Source organism: Castor canadensis, chromosome 4 (genome assembly GCF_047511655.1).
Source record: "Castor canadensis chromosome 4, mCasCan1.hap1v2, whole genome shotgun sequence".
NCBI lineage: Eukaryota > Metazoa > Chordata > Mammalia > Rodentia > Castoridae > Castor > Castor canadensis.
This window is the reverse complement of record NC_133389.1, coordinates 89,482,471-89,506,369: the sequence shown is the minus strand read 5'-3', so window position 1 is coordinate 89,506,369 and position 23,899 is coordinate 89,482,471. Positions and strand designations below refer to the sequence as shown.

Here is a 23,899-nt window from a genome sequence, read left to right as displayed (position 1 = left end):
ACAAAGAATACATGGAAGTAGACTTTCTGTTTTATTTTCTAGATTTTTTTTAGTTGACATTCTCTCCTTCCCCTCTTTCCCCGGCCCCCCTTCTCTCTCTCTCTTTGGTAGTATTGAGGTTTTGAATTCAGGGCCTGTGCTGACTAGGCAAGCACTCCACTACTTGAGTCATGACCCAGCCATTTTTCCTTTAGTTTATTTTTTCAGACGAGGTGCTTTTTTTCACCCAGGACTGCCCTCTTATGTCTGCCTCCCACCCATGTGGGATTACAGTTATGTACCACCATGCCCAGCCTAAATTAACATCCTTTTAAATGTCCCCATGATTTTTGAAATCTTACTGTTGATATTTTGAGGAGTACTGCAATAATGAGAGGGACAGGAATAGAAGAGGAAGCAGCTTCCTCATCCATGTGTCCTGAGAAACTGTTCTTTCACACTAACCCTACATGTGATGTGTAAACCTGTGCAGTGTTTCATATTTGCAGACATTTCTAGGAGTTTGCTCATTGTAAATTAAGTGTTCTGACAGTAGAGACAATGAAATAATATGCAGGAGGCAATATGTAGACTAAATGCTAGCTAGAATGAGGAATGTGCTCAATATAATCATAGGTATGTGGGAGGTGGAGATAGGAGGACCATGGTTCAAGGCCTGCTTGGGCAAAAAAAAAATTTTACTACACCTTATATCAAAAAACAAGCTTGAGAATGTCTGTAATTCCAGCTACTTGGAAGGTGGGATTGCAAGGAGGATTGCAGTGTGAGACAGCCCTGGGCAAAAAGTATCTGAAAAATAAACTAAAGCAAAAAGGGTTAGAGTTATGGCTCAAATGGCAGAGCACTTGCCTAGCAAGTGTGAAGCCCTGAATTCAAACCCCAGGACTGGCAAGAAACAAACAAACAAAAGCTTGGTTCAAGTAACAATCAATTAAGAAATATGTGACCAGGCACAGTGGCTGTCATCCCAGCTACAAGGGAAAGCACAAATAGGAGGATGGAGGTCCAAGCCAACCTGGGCATAAAGCAAGACCCTATTTCAAAAATAACCAATGCAAAAAGGTCTGGTGGAGTGACTGAACAGGAAGAATACCTGCCTTGCAAGTGCAAGACCCTAAGTTCAATTCCAGTACAGACACACACACACACACACACAAATATATATATATATGTCAAAGAAAGGATAGTATAAAAGTGTAGTTATGAAGGCAGTACATGTGACTCCTAAGTGTAAGTACCTGAGTTCAAACACAAGTACTGCCAAAAAAAAATGTAAATAATAGATCCATGTAGAAATCCCCAACAGTTGTTTCTTCCTTTAGAGCACTCTCCAACCCATAAGGGATAGGAGCATGTCTAAAACTGCATGATATGACCTTGTCCCTTGGGCCAAAGCTATGCAATCCAGGATGTGTGTCTCACTCAAACTGTGTCCATCAGGATCTTACTCTGGGGACATAAAATGCCAAATTGGTGGGAAATTGAAAGGAGGAGTCCCCGAGCTCATGCTGGGAGTCATGGGAGCATCTACATAGGAGGCGTGCACATAATAGAGGCAGAAGACCCTGGAGGTGACCTGGTTCTCACCAGTCCTAGGATTTAGTGGTATACCATAAAGAATTCAATAAAATGCTTCCTTTTTATTTCTAGCCGCACTGTGTTTCTGGTACTTATAACTGGGGAAAGCATAGCCCACATAGTTTATATAGAAAAAACAGAAGAGAATAATATAACCATTACACAAAACTTGATGGTGGTAGGGGGAAGAAATGGCCCAAACATTGTATACACATATGAATAAATGAAAAAAAAAAAGGTGAAAGGAATGCTGAAAGGAAGGTGAGCTAGGTTCTGACAGGTTATTGGCTCACAAAAATGAATTGGCAGATGATCAAAGTATCAAAAACTGTTCTCACTGAGTTGTTTAGACAAGTTATAAAAATCAGAAAACTTACAGCACTCTAGAATACTAGCAATGGTTCAGTTTGGGAGAGAACTGAGTTAATGGGGCTAGGAATTAGTAACTATCTCTAGACAGACCAGTTTCAAGGCTGCAGGTCACCTAATTACTCACTACCCACAAGTGATCAACATGGGCTCCTGTAATGGGAGAGCCAGAGAGTGGGTGCAGGTGGGTGCAAACCATCCCCATTTTAGAAGATCAAGTCAGTATCCTCCTAGTAGAAGATAGAGGTTGCCCCTTATCTTACGTTGGACATCCTAGTAGACATGGTAAGAAGAAATGATGATGAAAGTACTAACAGTGTCTCTGTTACTAAGACCCCGTTCCATTACTACTAATGTGAAGTTTAGCTATGGCATGTGCTATTTGAGTCATTGGTATATTGTCTTGAACTGTCTGAGAAATGACACATAACAGCTGTAAATTCCTTTGATTAGAAAAAAATCTTTACAATCAGTAAGTTCTAATTTTATTGTTATAAATTCCCATCTGACCTTAACTTATAACTCTTACCTTTTTGTCTATAAAGTTTTCTTTGATTTTCCTGGTCAGGAGTAAATACTTGTTTTGCTGAAAATATATTGACTTTTGCTTAGAGTACCCATAATACTGTACCAAGCTTGGTATATGTGTACGAGTTGAGTGTTCCTTACCCAAAATACTTGGAGCAAGAAGTATTTCAGATATTGAAGTTTTTCAGATTTTGCTATATTTACACAGTCTTTACTGGTTGAACATCCCTAATCTGAAATCTACAATGTGTCATGGAGCTTACAAGGTTTTAGATTTTGGATTTATGGATTAAGGAGGCTCAACCTGGATATAGAAATGGGTTAGGTACAAGCATAGTTAAATTTTTTTTCTGAAATATAGCTGAGTATATCAGATTTCAAGGGCTTCTATAACAAAATGTACCACACACAGGATGGTGGAAGACACAGAAAATATTGTCGTTCAGTTCTAGAGGCCAGAAGACTAGGATCAAGGCAGCAGGAGGATTAGACCTTTCCCAGGGCTCTGAGAATCTGTTCTAGGCCTCCAGCCTCGCTTCTGGTGATTTGCTGGTGATCTGTTGTTCACTGGCTTGTAGAAACACCGCCCCGTCTATGCTTTCTTTTTCACGCAGTGTTCTTTCTTTGTAGTGCACACTTAGCTTTAAATGTGCCCTTCTTATAAGAACTGTAGTCCACTCTGATGGCCTCATTTTACCTTGACTACCTCAGTACAGACCTTCATCTCCAGGACCATATTTTGCATCCTGGGGGCGGGACTGCAATGTCCAAGCATGAACGTAGATGTGTCATGTCTCTTCTGAGACAGATGCTCCCAGACTGTGGATGGGCTTTACGCATCATTATGACTTCTACAGAGCTTAGCAAAGTGCCTGCAACCTAGCACACAGCATATTTGAGGAAGGAACTGCTAGCATTGTCAGCCTATTCTAAAAGTCATCACTTGAGCAGAATTCACCCTTGAGTATGTGACTCATTGCACAAAGGAAGGAGGTTTCGGTATACAATTTTTGTGTTACTGTCCACCAGGGCTTCTGTCAATGTATCTTTCAACATTGTCCTTTTGAAACTCACCAAGCCTCTTTTTTTCTGGGCCTGGACAGATGGCTTGAGTCTTTCCACAGATACTATCTTGGGGCTTTCCTCAAAATACAGACAGAATGAGATTTCAGTGGCTATTGATAATTGAAAGCCATGGAAAACTAAATTAGTTGCCACATAAGGACTATTTTCAAATGTTTGGAGATGGTTAGCATGTGTTTTCTTTTTCTTAAGTATTCTAAATACAACCCAGCAGTTTTGATAACATTCAGTGTGATGAATGTTACCAAATGTTTGATGATGGGAGAAAACCAAATATTATTAATTAAATTCTGTTGTTCTACAAAGCTTTTCTTTATTGCCAACCAGGCATAATATAAAACTAGATTTCTTTTTTAGTGGAATTGCAATAGTAGAAGAAGAAATTTGGAAGGATGCATGAAAAATTAGGGAATTCCATGTTTCTTAGAAACCATGGAACCATAAGAAATGCTTGTTCAGAAATGCAAATCAAGTTTGAGAAATGAAATGTTTCTTCAGTGATTCTTAAAAAGTATTTCTCTCAAGGAGACCTTTTAAAAATTATTTGTTTGTTTATTCATTTATTTATTTTGAGATGGGTCTCACTATGTAGCCTAAGCTGACTTTGAACTTGCCATTCTCCCATGTCAGCCTTCCCAATGGTGGAATTATAGGCAAACATCACCAAGACTGGCTCAAGGAAAGGTTTTTTGATGTCCTTGAATTGACTTTACACTTAAGGAAGAAGTTATTATAAGAAGAGTTAAAACTAGTGTTCCTGTATTGAGTTAGGGGACCTTTTGCTCTAATATGTATTTTAGAATCACACTAGGTAGAAAAGCATTAGTGTTCCTCTGCCTTAGAAAGAAGAAGGGGGAGAAAATAGGGCTGCCTTAAGTCAGTATTGTGTCAGATTCAGATTTTTTTAGCTTATTCAAATTTGGGAATAAAAGTATACAGTATTCTATGGGAAGCTAGCAGCTCCAAATGAAAATAAAAACCAGAAAACCCAGAAAGCTAAGTTCCTTCCTTCATTGATTTAAAAAATTTATTCATCACTAAGAATACATGGAACATTTAAAATGTACAAAATGCTACATGTATGACTGTGGTAGTGGGGTTTGTGGGTAGCTTGTGTGGTTTTCTTGGCACATTTGTTAAGCTCTGAGGCACAGGGTGTTTATGGTGGGGTGAAGACTGAAGTCAAGGAGACCTTTTGCTCTGAAGCATGACTTTTCCTCCATTGAGATGTGTTCATATCCTGGACCTACAAAGACTGGAGAGTCTCACAGCCCAGTAGGGGGGAGAAATAGGGAAGCAACTGAAACTTAGTGGATCATGTGAGTGACTGTGGGACTCAATCCATAAGTGAAAATTTGGGTATTGTTTGAGGCACCATTCATCAGAATAGGAGAACAATTTATATATATATATAGTGAGGATTTAGAGGGCTACTTTTTTTTTGCCATTGCTGAAAGGCAAACAACTAAACCAAGGGGTTTTGCTTGGTTCGTAATTATGTTTATACTCCAACATACCAAATTCTGTAAAAATTCTCTTAATTTTTTTGGGGGGGTTAGGACATCACTTAGCCAGCATAACTTAAATTCCGGCTCTCTCCCAAAATCAGTAGGGTATGCATGTCACCCTTATGAAATTCCTGCTCACTGGCAACTTTTAGTTACTGGTGCAAAAAAGTCATATAAAGGTCAAAAATGTTAGAATACATTCTCAACTTACTGACTTTTATGAATCATGGATGCCAATAATAATTCCTGTAAAGCATGTCAAGAGAGAATGATTTGGGGTGTTTCATTAAAGTTTGAGGATATTAAGAATTGGAAAAACGTGTAAAGAAGTTTCTTTCATCTGTGTTGTGGCTTCTAAAAGTTTCTCTAAAATCTGTTCTTGCACTGAATATCTGAGAGGATGAGTAATTAAATGATGTGCTTGGGGAAAGTTAATTAATTTAGCCATGACTCAGGGACTGCTGCCACCAGTCTCCCCATCTGCCCAAGCGACAGGTGCACCTGGCACTCGGCATTGTCATGGCCTCTGCAGCGGGTGACTCCCCAGGATGCCTCTGTGTGTGGAGAGAATGGTCCAGGCCTCCTCGGGGGGAGCAAACCTGTTCTCCCCACAAAGTATACCAGATCTCCACAGGCTCCTATTCCTAGGGCCATTAGAAACAGGGAAGGCTGATGATTAATTGAACCATTTTAGCCCAATTTTAGTACACAGCCCTTTGCCCCAAGGCATAAAGGAGAGTAATCAGCTGTCTAATTTCCTTCTAGCACTCGGTGGTGATATCTTCATGGAAGAAAATATGAGGGATCTAACTGAAGCAAAGCCCATGCCTGAGCATCTGTGTCTATTGAGAATTTGATTTGTACATTTCTTCTACTCTATGAAGAATGTTGGCACTTGGAATTCAGTGTCTCTTCTTATTGGCTCATGTGAAATTGATCAAGAATGTGTTGCATCCTGGGAAATCCCAATCATTTCTTGCATGATTTGTGATTAGAGGCAGTGATGACAGGCAACGGTAGATATGGAGGATCAAGTTCTAATAAACAGAATTTTAACTTAATGTATATTCAGTACTGTCTTACAGATTTGTAGAAATTAATGAATATATTTAAACATTTGAGGAGTGATAGGCATTTTTTTCCAGCTTATATGAGATTCATCCTGTTTTCCCATGAAGGCAGGAGTTTCTATATGTTAGCAGTGTTCAAATTGTGGACCAGTGACCTCTGGGTGTCCTATGATAATTTTTGGAGCTCTATAGGAGCAAACCTGTTCTTCTAAGAATAACTATGATATTATTTGCCTTCATTGTTTCACTCTCATTCTTTCACAAGCATGCAATGGTTTGCGAGAGCTATTCCACAAATGACATTACACCTTATTGACTCTAGAAAAAAGGATGAGAATTCGGATGTCTCCTTTTTGTTAGCCAGCTGCTAAAGATACTTGCTAAGGTATAAAACAGGGTCACTAGTTTTATTTTTTGTTTTGAAATCTATATTTCATAATTACATGTTTTTGTTAATTTATAATAGGGTTATTGCTATTTCAAATGAATTAACATATATTTTTTAAATCTCAGTTTTAATTCTGAATATGATAAATTTTAGTAGATATAACCCACAACTAAAGGTCTTTGGGGACTGCAAAGAGCAGAGGGAAAGGGCTCTGGATCCCAAAGGCCTGAGAATCAATAGCTGTGACATGGAGATGATACCCACCTCAAGGGAGTGTTTGAAGTTTAAATATTTCATATAATATATTAGGATAGCACCTGGCATCGTAACTTCTCATTAAATATCAGCCATTACGATTAACTTTATAATTGGAATCTTGGTAGAGTGCCTCTCAAATAAGTGACCTGGAACAAAATTGTGACACTTAAGTGACAGATTCTGGAGCTGAACTGAAATCCAACAGGCCTATCATAATCTCACACTAAGCATTTGTTAAATTAATTAGAATTTTCATTATTATTGGATTGTAAAGTTTCAGCTAGTAGAATATTCTAAATGAATTAGAGATAAATGAGTATATGGCATACAACACATATTACTAGGTTTTAAATAGTTTGAAATATAGAACTTAAACTAAGACCCAAAACTAAAATAAACCTAGATTTTTAAGGGGCTATTAACTAATTCATTAATGTAGGGTGATTCTGTAATGCCACAATATCTTTGCCACAGTAAAGGAGACTGACTTTGGATTCAGAAGATGCCTAAGAATGTTTTTCTTGTTAAATGCATATGTGAGCATTTAACTTGATTTTTGTAGAAAAGTCAAGTAGGGATCACACACATTGTCTGGTGCTTTCATCAGAACACAGAGTATGTGATGTATTGCCAGCTTGCTCGATGTGCCTGTGAAGAGCACTCTGGGGCAGGAGACTTAACAGTGAGTAGAAATAATTCTTCACACTAGCATTAGATGCCCTTGGTGCTCTTTCTTCAGGACATCACCACAGAGGAACTATCTGCCTGCTGGAGGGCGGGAGGCATGGCATTTCCATTCTCCCCATTCAGAGTGGGTAGGAATCTTGGGCTTCGTTTAGAGATTGCTAGTGAACACCAATTTGTCTCCAGAAAGTCTTGCAACAGATGGCTCTGCAGTTCCCAAATCCACTATCTCCACACATCACCAACTGAATCTATTCCTACTTGCAAGATGCTTCTCCTTGGGGAGTTTCTGAACATGCAATCCCTGCAGGTGTTTTCTGGGTTTTACAAATGTCAACATCCTTTTGGCTTCATTGAGGATAATTTTCCATGGCTTTCCCTTGCAAAGGTGTCAGTGGTATTCTGAAGAATTATGGTTCACATAAAAGGAAATTTGTTGTGTTTTATTATCATTTTTAGTTGAGATGGTTTGTGGCTATATTGAAGGACTTTAGAAACAGACTAATTCTTCATTTGGGTATAAAATTGGATAAGAAGAGTGTATCTATTTCATACTTGTTGGAGTGAAATTTCTCTTTGCATTTAACTAGAAGAGAAGTAAGCGTTGTGTATTGTTTGTTGTGTGTTAGTCTTTATGGTTTTTCATCCCTACTTTGTAAATAGGAATCTATAGCTTTTGATAAAATATCCCTGGACATTTGTTTTTGTTATCATAAACTGAGTACCCCCTGTTGGCATTACCACAAACAGAACAAAACAGCAATGCTTTGCAAAAGCAGTTGTCTCTTTCCAGCAGATGAACTAAACCCTTCAAACAGAAGCGAGAATATACATGGATGTGAGTGTATTTAATTTGCTTTGGGTAGCTTACAAGTCAAGTATTCTTTGTTTATTTTTTGCACAAAGCTATTGGTAAGAATCTCCAATTTGCACGAAAAAGATGCTAGTCCTAACTGGTTTCACACATGTACTGGGACCATGGGGGTTTGGAGACATGGTTTGCCAGGGACTACTCAACCAAAGAGTGAACTAGATTACTGTTAAAAATTATCAGTAAATTACTTTATTTTTGATATCTTTATTTAGTTGACAGTTTGATCCCAGAAATGGTGATGTCTAGAAATCCTGAGAATTGTGTCATAGATGTTTTCACCTACTCAACAACTTTATCACTTCCTTAGTTTTACTAAAGGATGACATTTTCTTCAAATATAATTTCTACTTTAACAATACTGCCATAAAATGCACACATGGGATACCAAGTCCTTGAAATATTTAGAATATAAAGCTATGGAACCTAAAGAAAGACTCCTTTTTTGTTGTTTGGTTTTTTTTACCTCCACAGTCTTCTTTAAGGAAGTAGGATTCAGAAGCCTGGTTCATAAACTAGCAGAGCTGGAGTGACACCACTGCTGTAGGGGGACTTAGCTGCTACTTGCCTTGCCTGTATACCCCAAGAGGACCCTGAACTGTTGGAACCATGATAATAAATGCTGTATTTCCTGCATAAATGATTTAAAACAATGATTGAATAGTTAGCAAAGACACATTTTTTTTTGTATTTGCTCTTCTTGAAATTCCTGCCCCTTCACCATCTAGCTACTTTGAGTGGCTGAAACTCCCAGTTGTCTCAACTTGACCAATTTTCCCACTTGTAGATGAGTAGGGCTTGTTTGGGATTTGTGTTTCCTGTGGCCCAGATTTCTCTGAAATTCCCTGTATTTGTCCACCTATTTCCACATGATCCTTTGCAGTTGGGCATGTATCTATTCTTTGTTTCTAACTAAAATTGCTGTTTCTATTTTCACTTGTTTTACTCTGTTTCACCAATTTGAATGGTTAACATGAGGCACCTGTAGGAATTTTCCTTTCTTGTTGGTTCATTCAGTCTTTATTGGATGCCTACAAACAGAATACGTGGGCAGTCCACAAAATTTTGTGATTTATTAATATGTTCCTTTTAAAATGCTATGTGAAAGCTAAAACCATTCACATTTTCTCTAAATTGAATTTATTAAGATTTGACAGTGTGACAGTTCCTAATAGTTGTTATGGAGTCCACCTCTTTTAGGCACAAAATCGTGATGTTCCTACCCTTTATACTGTATGAAGACTCTTAGTTTGTTGGATGATAGCGATAAGATAGATTCTTGTTCTGTTCCTAGAATCGTCTCTTTTATGTTAAACCACTCTGTGAAAAATTAACATGCCATTAGCATATATATTAAATCCTTCTCTGAGACTTCAGCAATCGAGAAGGATGAGTCAAGGCAATTTTCCAAAACATTCCTCCATTCCTAGTTCTGTATCTGTCTTCTGGTATGGTATACTCGTATACTTCTGGCATAGTTCTAAGACCCTTTCAATGGATCTGCATGGTCAGAACTATTTTCATAATAACACTCAGATGATATTTGCCTTTTTTTCATGTGTGGAGTTTTCTGTGTGTGCTATCACAACAGACTGTTGCAGAAGCAGATGTGAGAATCCAACTGCCTTTTGTTCAGCCAGACATTGAAGACATTTGCAAAAGATATTAAGCTGGGTATGGTAGCATCCTCTTGTAATCCTAGCACTCCAGGAGAATCTTGAGTTTGAGGCAAGCCTGGGCTATATAGTGTGACCCTGCCTCAAAAAAAAAAATAAGATACTAACTATACCACAACAGTCAACTACCTACAGAAATGTATTAATTCCTACATTCCTATTTTTCACTGCCTCTGGTGGTCATGGAGAAATACAGAGTTTTATTCAGAAGAAAAGTATGCTGAATACACAGTGGAGAGAATGTAAGGCTGTCAGTGTGGTGTTCTGTGGAATTAAATGCCTCTACACTTCAGAAGGCCTTGTGGCAGGGGAGTGTCAGTACATTGGCCTTAGCTACTTGCCTTGTCACGGCTGGGTCTGGTCACATTCCTGTGTTTTGCCGAGGGGTCAGTGATGGGGACATGTTCACCTTGCACACTTCTGATACCTCAATTTTTAAGTGCACTTAACTGTGCACTTAAGATTCCCTAATTTTCTTCTGTATATTGAATCTCACTTAAGAAAGAAAAACAGTTATGAACCATTTGTGGTATGTACTTTAAAATGTTACCCAAAGACTCCAAGGCCCTTCCAGTTCTTATTTTTGCCTTGATTTACCAAAACCTTTCAGTGGGTCTTCTCAGGACTATGACAATGAGTGAGTCACTTGGTGCTGAGGCTTTAGTTGTTCTCTCCTGTAATTCATTTCATCAACAATAAAAGCAAGTGAGCTGATCAGTTAATGTAAAACATATCTTAGATGGTGATGCACACTTGGAATCCTAGCTTCCTAGCTACTCCGGAGGTGGCAATCTGGAGGCTCATGACCCAATGCCCGTCTTGGCAAAAATTCAGTGAGACCCCATCTCAAAAACAAGTTAGGTGTGGTGGTATATAATTGTGGTCCCAGTGGGAAATGAAGATAGGAAGTTCACTATCTCAGTCTGGCCCTGGGGAAAAAACCATGACATCCTGGCCTAGAAATAACTAAAATTACCTACATAGCAAGAATGAGGCCTTGGGTTCAACACATATATACATGCATGTGTGTGTGTGTGTGTGTGTATTAAAAATCATACACATATTGAGAAGCTTGGGGTTTTTGTGGAGGGGTTTATTGAGACAGGGTCTCACTCTAAAGCCCAGGCTGTCCTCAAATTTGCAGTCCTTCTGCCCCAGCCTCCCCAGTGCTGGGATTATAGGTGTACACCCAACCCAAATCGATAAGTTTTTAGTTAAATAACACACGAGCCTGGTTAGGAAATCAGGTGCAGTGATAAGATTTGTAAGATATGTTTCCCTTCTTCCCTGCCTCTGTTCTTTTTGGTCTGTGTGGTAAGTTTTCCATCCTTGTATCTAGGTAGTGTTTCTAGACTGACCAGTTTTAGACATTATCCACTGTCTTCCTGTTGTGGAAGATCAGGAGTTAGTGTTCCTATGCTACCTGTCTTTCCATGCTTCCCTTCTCTCTGATTTTTTTCCCCAGTGCTGGGGATGAACCCAGGCCTCACACATGCTAGGCAAGTACTCTACTCCTGGAGCTATGCCCCCAGCCCTCCTTTCCAAGTTTTTCATTACACTGAAACTAATGTACTTAATTAAAATGATAAAATAAAGTAAGTGCCATCCATGGATGAGTTTAAATTCTAGCATTGCCTGTCTAGCGTAACTTTTCTTAGCAATCAGAGACATTTCAAAGACCCAGGCAATGAGGAGGGAAGAAGCCCTGTCACTCTGCAAATGAGCAACTTTCTCTTTGTTTGCATGCAGCTGACCCCGTGCAAGGGCAGATGGAGGGGTGGAATAGCACTCACGTAGTTTCATGTCTTCACGGTAGAAGGATTTCAGGGGAAATCCTTGCTAAAACTAATGTTGGAGACTGTAGGTACAGGTCACTTAGCTCTATATCATCTACCAGCTATTTAAAAAATAATTAAAAAGCTGTCCAAAATGCAGGTATCTGTAACTCGACAAAAGCATTCTTAAAATTTTCGTGACTATTTAATATGCTGTAAGTGAATTGAGAATTACAAGTATAAGGAATATAAAATGAACCCCATTGCTAAGTAGACAGTACTAACATTTAAATCTATATTTTTCATACTTCCTAGATCTTGAAAGAAGATACGCAGAAGTTTTTACTGAGGCTTTGAAATAGGGAAACCTAAAACTTGATCCTAAAACTATTACGTGCAGCTAGTTACTCAGTTTTTTTACTTAGCCTGTCTGATCTTCAGTTTCTTCATCTATAGAATGGAGTAATTAAAACCCAGGGCAGTTGTCAGGTTCGTGTGAGAACAGGGAAAACACTCAACACAGTGAGGGTCATACAGCAAGCCTACAGACCATTTACTATTATTTTTTAAGAATAGTAAGGTGTTGCTGGGTGCTTGTGGCTCATGCCTGTAATCCTGACCACTCAGAAGGCAGTGATCCAGAGGATCATGGCTTTAAGCCAGCCTGGGCAAGTAGTTTCTGAGACCCTATCTCGAAATATACCATCACAAAGAAAGGCTGATGGAGTGGCTCACAGTGTAGGCCCTGAGTTCAAACCCCAGTACTGCAAGAAAAAAGAGGATAGTAATGTGTTATGTTTTGTTTGCTTTTAAAAATTCAGTATTGGGGCTAGGCATGGTATTTTATACCTGTAATTCCAGCACTCAGGGGACTGAGGAAGGAAAATTACAAGTTTGAGGTAAGCCTGGACCATGTAGTGAAATCTGTCTCAAAAAACCAAAGTGAAATCAAACCAAACCAACAAAATTCAGTATTGGTTTAAAGGAGCAAAACAAAGATAATTAAACTACATAAGCAAAGTTGATGCAGAAGGGACAAGTGAAGTATTTCAGTGGTAGAGGATTAACCTACAAATGATACGTGTTCATGAACTTAAAGCTTTAACTCAACATTAAACATTTCTTCCCTTTGGCTATGAACTCCATGGCAAAAGAATCTTTATTACGACACTGGATGAAAACAACACATTAGTGACCAATCACTTTAAATATTTATAAAATGTGTCATGGAGGAAGTGAGCTAAGCAAAGGAAGATGTTCCACTGGAGACCTCAATGGAACCATTTCATGTGGTGTCACCTCTACCCAGGGAATAGTCCACTAATCATGAGCTTCTGTTTCTCCAGGGAGAAGCTGGCTGTGGCCCGACTACAGAGAGAAGTTGCCCAAAGAACGAATGAGGGGGCTATGGTAAGTCCTAGCTGCTCTCTCTTCCTTCTGTAACTCCTATCCCGAAATCTCTGGCCTAAAAATTCATTTTGTCTCAGTAAGGATATCTTAGGGAAATATTTGCTTGCAGAAAAGTTAATGATATTTTGGTAAATGATGTATTTATAATGCAGTTCATAGACAGCTCTGCCATTTGGGGGCAAGGAGAGAGATCATTTGGGAAAAAACTATTTAGGCTTTGAAAAGATGTTAAAATATTCTAAGGGTTATAACACTTTATTTCAAGAAAGAATACTGGATGTCCAGGCTTCCAACTGTGAGCACAAAGCCCATAAATGAGCAATAAGGACTGTACACCATAATTCCATCCTCTCAGTTCTTTGAACTTGAACAAATAAGCTAAAAGAACACCAAGATGTTTGCTAATGTAATTGTCTTTTGTTTTTTTACTCCTCTTGACTGTTTGCAATATATTTCTCACTGTCCTTTTCAGCTTGTGCCATTGAGAAAACTGACGTTTCTTGGTGCTTTAGTCATACTAAAAGTCAATATGGTTGTTTTGGTTCATAGTAGCTTCATTTTATAGACTAGTCTTTGCCAAAGTATCCGCCCGTGTGGCACTGTAACATCTGAGGTGACTGGCTGGGTACCCAGGGAGTGTATGTGTATAGATTAACTGCTGTTGCTACCTTAAAGAAGAAAATATAACACCAGACTTACTTTTTTCCTCATTTATGACAAAACAGCAGCTTGTGTGCAATTTTTCAGTGGAAGAATTCGTTCTTTTTGAAAAGAGAAGTGACACATTTTCAGCCCCTGAATGTTGCTTCCATTTGATTTCATGAGGGGAAAGTAACAATCCATCCACTGAAAAGAGTGAAAAGTTTGTAAAATATGCTGGCCTTACCCTTCTCTCAGAAGACAACACAAAGGGCAGGAGTTGAGTTACTGAAGATTGACTGGGAATCTTTAAGATACAGTGGCTGTGAACATGCTAAAATACTTTGGCCAGGTAATCACAGTTTGTTTTTCTAGCAATAGGAATATAGGCAAAATCTTGAATGTTCAAACAATTTGAAGGAACCCCTTACAAGCATCATTGAGCAATGAAATGGAAAGAAGTTGGAGAAATTAAAGGTCTAGCTGAATGACAAACTCAACCTTTCTTATCTGAACTTCCTGCTGCATTTGGAAGTGTTGGTACCCTTCAGGCTTTTAGGATGAGCTTCAGTCTTCTTTTAGGATGAGCTCCCATTCACCACTGCCATCAGTGGAGTTCTGACTGTGAGGAAGTGACTTTGCAGTTTTCTCGTCTTGCAAATGAGGAGGTTGGAATTGTCAATTCTGTTAGCTTAGTGGATCCAGCTACTGAACACTGGCCTATGTGAAGTATTTATGATGTGTAGTTTTTTCTGGTGATAACAAAGTGCTATTGAAACTCATATGAAGAGCAGGCTTTGAAAGAAGGAAATTTATTCTTTCTGACTCTGACATTGTGCCTGAGTTAAGGTGATCTCAGATAGTTAAGTGTCTTAGTCTTTTACTAAAACAAAAAAACAGTATAGAAATAATTGTATACTGTAGAAACTATCTTGAAACTACAGGCAGAAAGATAATTCTAGTTGCTTCATAAATGACTGCAGAAAAGTTACCAGTGTTTAATTACTCTAATTTTAATGATGGTACTGAAAAAGCTCATTTTTATATTGATTAACTTGACACGAATTTATCAAACACCATTCTAGGCCCTGTAGAAATATCAGTGAATGAAACACAAACATTTGAGAGCTTATAGTTAGCAGCTGGGGAGACAGACATTTAATATAATTAAAATTTAGATCATAGAAGCAATTATGAGAAGCTGAAAGATCACACTAGGGGAGATAGGGAGGTGTTGGGACTCATCATTTTAAATAGAATGTTCATAGTGATCAGTCACTGAAAAGTTAGTATTTGAGCAAAACTTGAGGGAGGTGGAGGAATTTGTAACAAGGGTATCAAAATAACAGGTGTTCCAGACAGGGAACTCAGCAAATACCAGGGCTTGGAGGGCCTGAGGAACTAAGTGTGGAAAGGTGGGCTGGAATTGAAAGTGAAGGAGAAAGTCAGGCCAGGTTACCAAGGTCCCCATGGGTCTCTGACTCATGCTGTCAGTGATTGGAACCACTGGAAAGCTTTGAGTGCAGCAGTTATGTGACCTGGTTTAATAGTATTATTTTCCTATCATTTATCATATCTCAGTTCTTTGGAGATAACTATAATCCATGATCTTCATTAGGTTTCTTCTCCATTCTTTCTCTTTCCTACATAGTCAAATTCTTCCAAGTTTTTTTTTAACCTAATTATATGCTGCAGCTTTTCTGCTCCTAGAATTCACTATTTCTGAAATACTGATTCTTTCAGTTTATGACATCTCATAAAATCAGGCATTTCTATTAATCTATTAAATTTACTCCTTGCTATTGCAAATTCTATACTGCATTTCCATCACATCTATAGAAGACATGAAAAACATTTCATCACAACCCGATCACCTTTTAAATAGTTCTTAAAAACTGCTGTTGATGGTTTTCTGTGTTTATCCACAAGAAAGGAAAAAAGGTATAAAGAAATCCTGTAAGGTAGATATTTACTTTTAGAAGTCATTAATAAACCTGTAATAATCAAAATCTTCACTGCAAATATGCCCTTTAAAAAATTTTGTTGTATGTAATAAATCTCTTCACTTAAAAGTGTGCACATAAACATCATTTTGAGAAATTTGTTTTTTGAATAAACTCTTCATTTTGAAATAATTTAGGTTTATGGAAATGTTGCAGACCTGTCTGCCCCTCACTCAGTTTCTCCTACATTATCATCTTATATAACTGTGGTGCAATTACAAAACTAAGCGAAGCACATTGGTATATTACTATTAATTAAACTAAACTTTATTAGGGTTTCACTAGTAGGTCCCCTTTTCTGCTCTGGGGTCCATGCTGGATTCCACATTGCATGTAGAAAGGTTTCCTGTTCGTGGCTAACATCTGTGGAACACAACTGTGGAGTTAGAACAGCAGCTTGGGAGTGAAGCAGGGCCAGTGTCAAATCCATTTCCACCAGAATTTAGCCATGTTACCTTGGATACATTACTAATTTTGGCATTTTTCTCTGCTTTCAGTTCTATTAGGGCAGGGCTTATTTAGAAAGCTTTCATCATACTGGATATTTTATATTTGTTTTCTTAACTCTTCCAGGAAAAAACTGTCACTGCTGTTTTTCACACTTACTTTTCATTATTTTTCACAGCCTCTCTTCCTTATGAAAGATTGTTTCAGCTTGTGTTCATTCTACATATCACTAGCCATATGTACTACATGTTATTTCCTTCCTTCCTTCCTTCCTCTCTTCTTCCCTCCCTCCTTCCCTCCTTTTTTCCTCTCTCCCTTCCTTCCCTTCCATTTCAGTACTAGGGTTTGAACTCAGAATCTTGTAATTGCTAGGCAGGTGCTCTTATCACTTGAGCCATGACTTCAGTCTTCTATTCTGTCTTTAAGGCTTCAGGGTCCCCCATCGTTGTCATCATCATCATTATCAACATAATAATAATACAAGACTTTAGTGTCTCTGTAATCCCAGAAGGCAAGAGGCTGAGGCAAACCTAGGCTACATAGTGACATACTGTCCCCAAAAAACAAAATAAAACAAAAGACTTCAATGCCATCTTAAATTTTGTTATGATTAAGGAAAACTCATTTCATCTCAAGAGTATAAAGATATTCATTCTCATCTTATAGAACTTTTATTATTTTCAATGTGAATATCTTTGTAAAGTTTAGGCTGGAATGTTTTGTCATGAGGAAAGGATCAGAAGGATTTTTTTCTCCCCAATTGATAGCTAGTTTCCAACATCATCTATTAAACTATGTAACCATTTCTGTCACCCTTATTGTATTGCAAATGTCCATATCAACTTGGGTCAATGACAGGATTCTGTCCTGTGCTATTGAAGGTACTATGATACAAACTGGTCCCATAATAGGAAAATGAGAGAAATACCCACATTTTGCTTTTTAAAAATAAACTTTTCACTACAGAAAAATTTTGAGGTTAGTGTAGAGCTACTACATGCCTCATACCTAGTTTCCCCTATAAAAGACATTATATTAGTGTGTTCCATTTGTCACAACGAATCACAACTAATAACATTATTATTAACAAACTCTTCATTTCGATTTCCATAGTTTTCCTGTTTCAGGATCCTGTTGCAGCATCTCAGCCAAAGTATACATTACATTTATTACTGTCATGTCTCCTTAGGCTTCTCTTGGTTTTGACAGTTTCTCAGATTTTCCTTGGTTTTGATAACCTTGACAATTTTGAGTAAACTGGTTAGAATTTGTCTCACTGGGATTTGTCTGATATTTTTCTCATGATTAGAGCTAGGTGGATTTTTGGGAGGTAAGACCACAAGTTTAAGTACCATTTTTTATCACATGATACAAAGAATGTATTCAATTAACATGGTGTTTCAGTGTTGATATGAACCTTGACTCCTTAGCTGAGAAAGTGTTTGTAAGCTTTCCCTGCTGTAAGTTACTCTTCCTCCCATTTTCTTTCTCTTTGGAGTCCAGTTGTTCTGTTTAAGCCCACACTTATGAGTGAGGAGTTATGTTCTCCATCCTCAGCACTGGAATAGCTACATAAATTATTTTGTCTTCTTTCTGACACATTTATCTCTTCTTCACCATGCATTTATTTATTCAGTCATTTATTTGTATCTTCATGAGTGCATCAATACTTATTTTATACTTTGTGTTATAAACCAGTATTTTTTTTTTTGCTCAAATGATTCCAGCTTTGGCCATTATGTGCTCTTGTTTTGACTCCTTGAATCCCTTTTTCTTTCTTTTCTTCTTCCTCTTAGCATTTTCTTTCTGTAATTAATTTCTTTCTCTTGTAGGCTCATCTTGTATATTTCCATCCCTATCTTAGAATCAGGCATTTCTCCAAAGAAATCTGCTTCCTTTTAATGGAGCTGAGTGCTACCTCACTTTTATAAGACTTATTTTAGCCTGTATTTATCCCAGGAATGCCATGACTGCTCAACATTGAAAAATTCACTAATATAATTGACAAAAGTAATAGGTTAAAAGGCAAAACAAAACCCTAATAGATACAGAGTGAAACAGTTAATAAAAGTCAGTATTAGCTCATGGCATTTAAAAAACATATTAAAGAAAGAAAGAGAGTTTCTGGTATTTTTTAAAACATAGTTAGTCAAGAATAAAAGGGAATCTCCTTAAATTGACAAAGGATGCCCAGTGAAAATCTTCAGTAACTTATACTTCATCATGAAATGTTAGGAGCATTCCTCTTAAAACCATCACCAGGCTAGGAAGCCTCCTGTCACTGCTTGTGTTCACCTGATTTCTAATCCCAGCTAGCACAGTAACACAAGACAAGTAAGTGGGTTAAGAGTAGGGGAAAAATAGTTTGTTTGTAAGTGATTATCTAACTAGAAAAATCCAAGTGAATCTTAAGACAAACTTTTAAAAGATTACAATGAATATGCAAAATCAATAGCATCCCTATGTCAGTCATCAGTCCCTAAAAAGTGTACTTTTAAAAATATAGTATTTAAAGTCCTATAAAAACACATGTAGGAATAAATCCAAAAAGAAATGTATGAGGAAATATGGAGAAAATTATTAAGGGCTGAAAAAAGACTAAAAGTAGCAGAAAAATTATGCTGTATTAATGGAGAGGAAGATTTATTATGAACTATAAAGACACAGACTCACCCCAGAGTGTGCTATGTACATTCAATACAACTCCAGTCAGAATCCCAGCAGGGTTTTCACAGCTTTCAACAAGTGAACACAGATATTAAAATTGAAAATTAGACATTTATGTAAGTGATACGATGTTTAAAAAGGACAATAAGGGGGCATTGTATTCATCATGAGTGAAGATTTATTAAATTGCAAGCAATTAAATCAATGTGATATTGTGGCAAGATATTCAAATAAACATTAAATCAGAATGGAGAGCCTTGAAGTCGACCTAATATACAGGGGAATATAATGGAAGTAGAATTGCAAATTAGTGAGAAAAGAATGGACAGTTTTAAAATGCTATGGTAACAATTTATATGGCAAATGGGTTTATTCCATTGTTACCAAATACCATGGAGAAAACTGAATTTTGGAAAAATTGAAAATTTTAAAACAAAAATTTTAAGACTTTTTGAGGTTAGTGGAAGGGGATATAATAATATTGAACTAAGAATTTTGCTTTTCAGAAAAAGGTAAAATACATAAGCCATAAATAGAAAATTAATGAAATTGAATACACTGGAAATAAAACATCTTTGCTTACAAAATGATGTTATTAGCAAAGTGAAAAACTAGGATATTTTCAAGACAGGCTGATAGGGAAGTGTCAGAACCAATCAACAAGGAAAGGTTCTTGTTCAGAAAAATGAAGATGATAGATTAAAATATCATTGGTGGCATCCCATGCTCAGCTGCTTGGAAAAATTTTAGAAGTCTGAGGACTCCAGTAGGTAAGGATATGTGGAATTTGGAATTCTAGCGTGTTGGTGAGGATGTAACAGATGTAGACATTTAGGAGATCCATATTGTCTTACCTAGTAAGGTTGAAGCCAAAGCAGCCTGAGACGTGGCAATGACACCTTTATGTTTCTTTATTATAGAAATTTTAACCTACGTGCACAGTGATTCAGTGGAGACGCACACTCCAGAACCTTTTCCAGTAACAAATCAAAACAATCGCAAGGCCCCTTAGGAGAACAGAGGAATGAGCTGATGTCTTCAAATAGTGAATGTCTGCACCAGTTCAAATGAGCTAGACATGTATAGAAATATCATTCACCAAATTTAGAATAATGGATACCTTGGGGGAAGAGAAGTCTTAGGTTATATTTATTTTTAATTTTTAAAGCAAATGTCATAAAATGCTCTAAAAAGTCTGTTAAATCTGAGTAGAGTTAAGTGATGTCTGATATTCAGAAATATTTCCTGAATTTTTAAAATATTTCATCATTGACAATCTTAAGTGAATTTAAGTAAAATGTTGAAATTAAGAAATAATACCATCAGCAACAAAGATGAGAGAATATTATTAGTTTGCTCAGGGGAACATATTGGAAAGTATGTTATTTTTGAGATCTGTGCATAGTGAAGGTATGCCAATGAGGTCATAAACTGGGAAGGTAAAAGGTGGTTAATTAGCTAACCACTCTTTATTGCAACAGATAAAACAGATGTAGACAGGGAAAATGCTAGCAATTTTCAGAGAAACCCTTAAAATAATACTGTGGATTATATAGCTTCATAAATCTAGCATTCAACTATGTTTGAAAAGTTAGATGGGTGTGGAACCTCCAGATATCCTGATGGCTTTTTCCAGGAGAAATATCACTCCAAGATCTTCTTCTGACTACATAGCACTTGTTCCTGCAGGTGATCCTGACTACTGAGGTCACAGTCACATTTAGGTAAATGTCTTTTATTCCAAGTCAGCGATGCTGCTTGACCAGGAATTCAACCCGGCATGATTCTCCGTTCAGACACCTGGAGATGTAGTTTTTCCTTCTCTTCTTTCTGTTCCTCTCCCACGTTCACTCTGATGTCTGGAGTTCAGTAGTCAGAAGTAATCTGGAGTTCAGAGAGAAGGAACAGCAGTGGGAATTTTCCTCTCCTTCTTGTAATTCTAGCTTCTCTGGGAAGAAGCCTCCTGCCTTCAGACTGTAGTGTTAGGTAGTCACCCTGCCATCAGAGCAACCTCCTTCCCAGCCACCTCCACTGCAGACTTGCTGCAGCTGGGAAGGGAGGAAAGGGGAAATGGACTAAGCTCCTCACTGCATGTCTTCACTTTCTCTGAGCCTCCAGAGGTCGTTCTCTTGCTCCTTGGTCTAAAGAGAGAGTTCTTTTCAGCGCTGTCTCTGTCCCCACCTTAGCGTGTGCTTTTGAGTTTCAGTGAGTGTTTGAGACTAGGCCAGGTGACACCAGAGAGGGAAAAATGTTGAACTCACTGCTGGGTCATAGGACTCCTAATTCTGATCTCCTCCAATTTTCCTTCTACCATTCACTTTTCACATGGCTGTGAACACATTCTGCCCAGGATTTGTAACTGTGCTCAGTGGGGGAGAGACCAGCTAGAATGTGCTTGCTTCATCTTGGTGGAACCCTCAAGTGATTCTTAGGCCAGAATCTGGAAATTTTCTGTAGTAGTGTGAACACTGCTTTGGGATTTCCTTTGCTTTATCCCAGTGCCCGTGTTGGGACATGTAGGAGCCCTCACGAGCTCTGCTTTAAAAGCCAAACTGACAGCATTTGCATTCATAGTGGGGTTCTCTTGCTCACTGGTCCCACTCTCAGCTTTTCTGTGCCTTGAAGACTTTTCTCTGCTGCCCTACCAGAGCACTGGAGGCTAGAGGAGCATAGGCAGCACAGGGCTGAGTGCTGCATGTTCAGTTCTTTTGCTCCTACCTTTTGGAAGCCCTGTGCCTTTACTCTTCACGGTAGCTTTCCTTCTGGTTTCCCCAAGGGGAAGCAAACTCATGAGTTTCTAGATTTCAGTACCTTTTTGTTTCTCTAATGAAGCTTTGAAATTTGCAATCTTGACTCAATCAGATTTATTTTCATTATGATGTTATGATGTATACAATGGTTTCTTCAGACTGTATCCTAGGCTAACCTTGACTTTGCCCTCAATATTCCTGCCCCGTTCCAACACCATTTGTGGAGTGGCCCCCACCTGTGCTGTCTTCCCTTGGCACATTTGTCAAGAATTGTCTTGTTCCTAATTGTTATTAAAACTCAATTTCAAGATTTTTGATTCCCGTGATATTTCAAGGAGCCGTGGTGAGACCCCCATTTGAGTGTCATTGTGTAGACTTTCACACTGGTTAATTTCCCCTCTTCATTGGCTCAGACAAGGCACACATGTCTTGTGGAGAAGTCTGGCCCAGGTGCCTTTGGCCAGTGGTTGATAAGTGGTTTGGGTGAGAAGACAAAGTGAATCCAGAGGCAGGCATGACAGGTTTGTGGTAGTTTTCACACTTGTTTTGTAGGAATATCTGTTGTCAGAGAACCTGAGATGTGGATATTCTGGTTCTGTTCTCTGGACATTCTGGCAAAGAGCTTTCACTGGGTTCTTGGAAGTCTGTGTCATCATACTTTCTTGAACTTTATATTGGATTATTTTGACAGCAACATTTTTCAGCAGAACTTAATTTTTTTAGTTCTTCACCTCAGCATGTCTTGCTTTTGTACTCATGTTATCCTCTACAGTGCACAACTTTAAAGAAGTCAGCAAAGCAGTTTTGAACTGTTAGTCACCACCTCTGAAATTAGCCTTCACCTCTTGGCATCTGGAGTGTATAGTGTGAAAAACAAAAGTTTAAATAAACTTGAGAAACTCAGCATTTTGTATACCTGTTTTAGTGATTCAGTATACGTGAATCATCAAGGAATCTCGTTGAATGAATAGCTGTCTAACTAGGCCTAACCTCAATGGAAACAGAATATGTTTTGTTTTGTTTTTTATGTATACCTATTAACAATCAAATATCTAGTGTTGTCTGTACTCCATCAATCTCTCTTATATAACATGCTAATTATCTCCTTATTGTCTGGGTCTGTTAAAAACTCATTTTACATTTTTAGTACTAATACTTAGTTATAAAATTTAAATTTTAGTGTTAGTTTTAAAATGAGCAAGATTGAAGGTGGGGAGAAGAGATTATAGGAAAATATGTATGATCACTGGAAATGGAAGAGAGGAGTGAATGTGGAAATCCAACAAACAAAAGTCTTCATGTTTGGAGTCCCTGGTCTGATGGTTGTGCTTGCTGGAGCACTGAAGGGCAGGACAGGTACACATCCTGTATGTGGTGCAAAGTAAGAGCTCAGGAAGGTGGGAGTCAGATTTGCAGGCCTCGTGTTAGGTATTGTCTCTTCCTTATTTAGGTGGAGTGTTCCCTACCTGCAGTGCTTGGGACCAGAAGCGTTTCAGGTTTCAGTTTTTTTGGATTTTGGTATATTTTCATAGACTTTACTTGTTGAACATCCATACAACAAAATTTCAAAATATTCTAAAACACAAAGTCAAGAAGTTTTGGAATGAAAAGAATTTCTTTTTTAGAAAAATTATTTTATTTTTCTTTCTCCTTTTATCTTATCATTTTTACATTTACTTCCAGATGTATACATTGTTTGTGCCACCTCCCCCCTACATTGAAAAGCATTTCCAATTTCAGATTTTTTTGGGTTAGGGGAATAGATGCATTTTAAAGGCTTTGTGGTAGAGGAAAATTTTTTTTTCAATTGTGAGTTAAAATTTTATTCTGTTACAATTACATTATGTTTGCTGGCTCAGTTCTTTGTTTCTTCATGATGTATAAATTGAACTAGACAGTCTAGATGAGTGATCAAGTTCATGTTCAAATCCATTTCCCTTGGCTTTCAGTTTGGAGGTTTGGGGAAATAAAAATTGTCATCCTTTACCTGAAGTGTATACTGAGAACACTGTATATATGTGTATATATACATATGTATTTGTTCAAAAATAAATATTTAAAAGCAATAAATTCACTATAAGTTTGCCCTTAACAACTGCTAACACAGCGACCAACTCAATTTGTAAACAGAAAATCATCAGCATGCTTAATTTCCTAACACATATAACTTTTTTTTTTTGGTGTTGGTGGTACTG

General features: G+C 37.8%; 1 protein-coding gene across 15 annotated transcripts in view; it reads left to right on the top strand.

The window, feature by feature from the left end:
* Positions 1 to 23,899, top strand: part of Nckap5 (NCK associated protein 5) — a 927,122-nt gene that overhangs the window by 419,927 nt on the left and 483,296 nt on the right. For all 15 annotated transcript variants that reach the window (XM_074070604.1, XM_074070603.1, XM_074070605.1 and 12 more), the window contains one exon: positions 13,135 to 13,198. Coding sequence is in view for 13 of the 15 variants with exons in the window: in XM_074070598.1 (XP_073926699.1) it covers positions 13,135 to 13,198 (64 nt within the window). In the remaining 2 variants the exon portion in view is untranslated. The remainder of the gene's footprint in view (positions 1 to 13,134; positions 13,199 to 23,899) is intronic.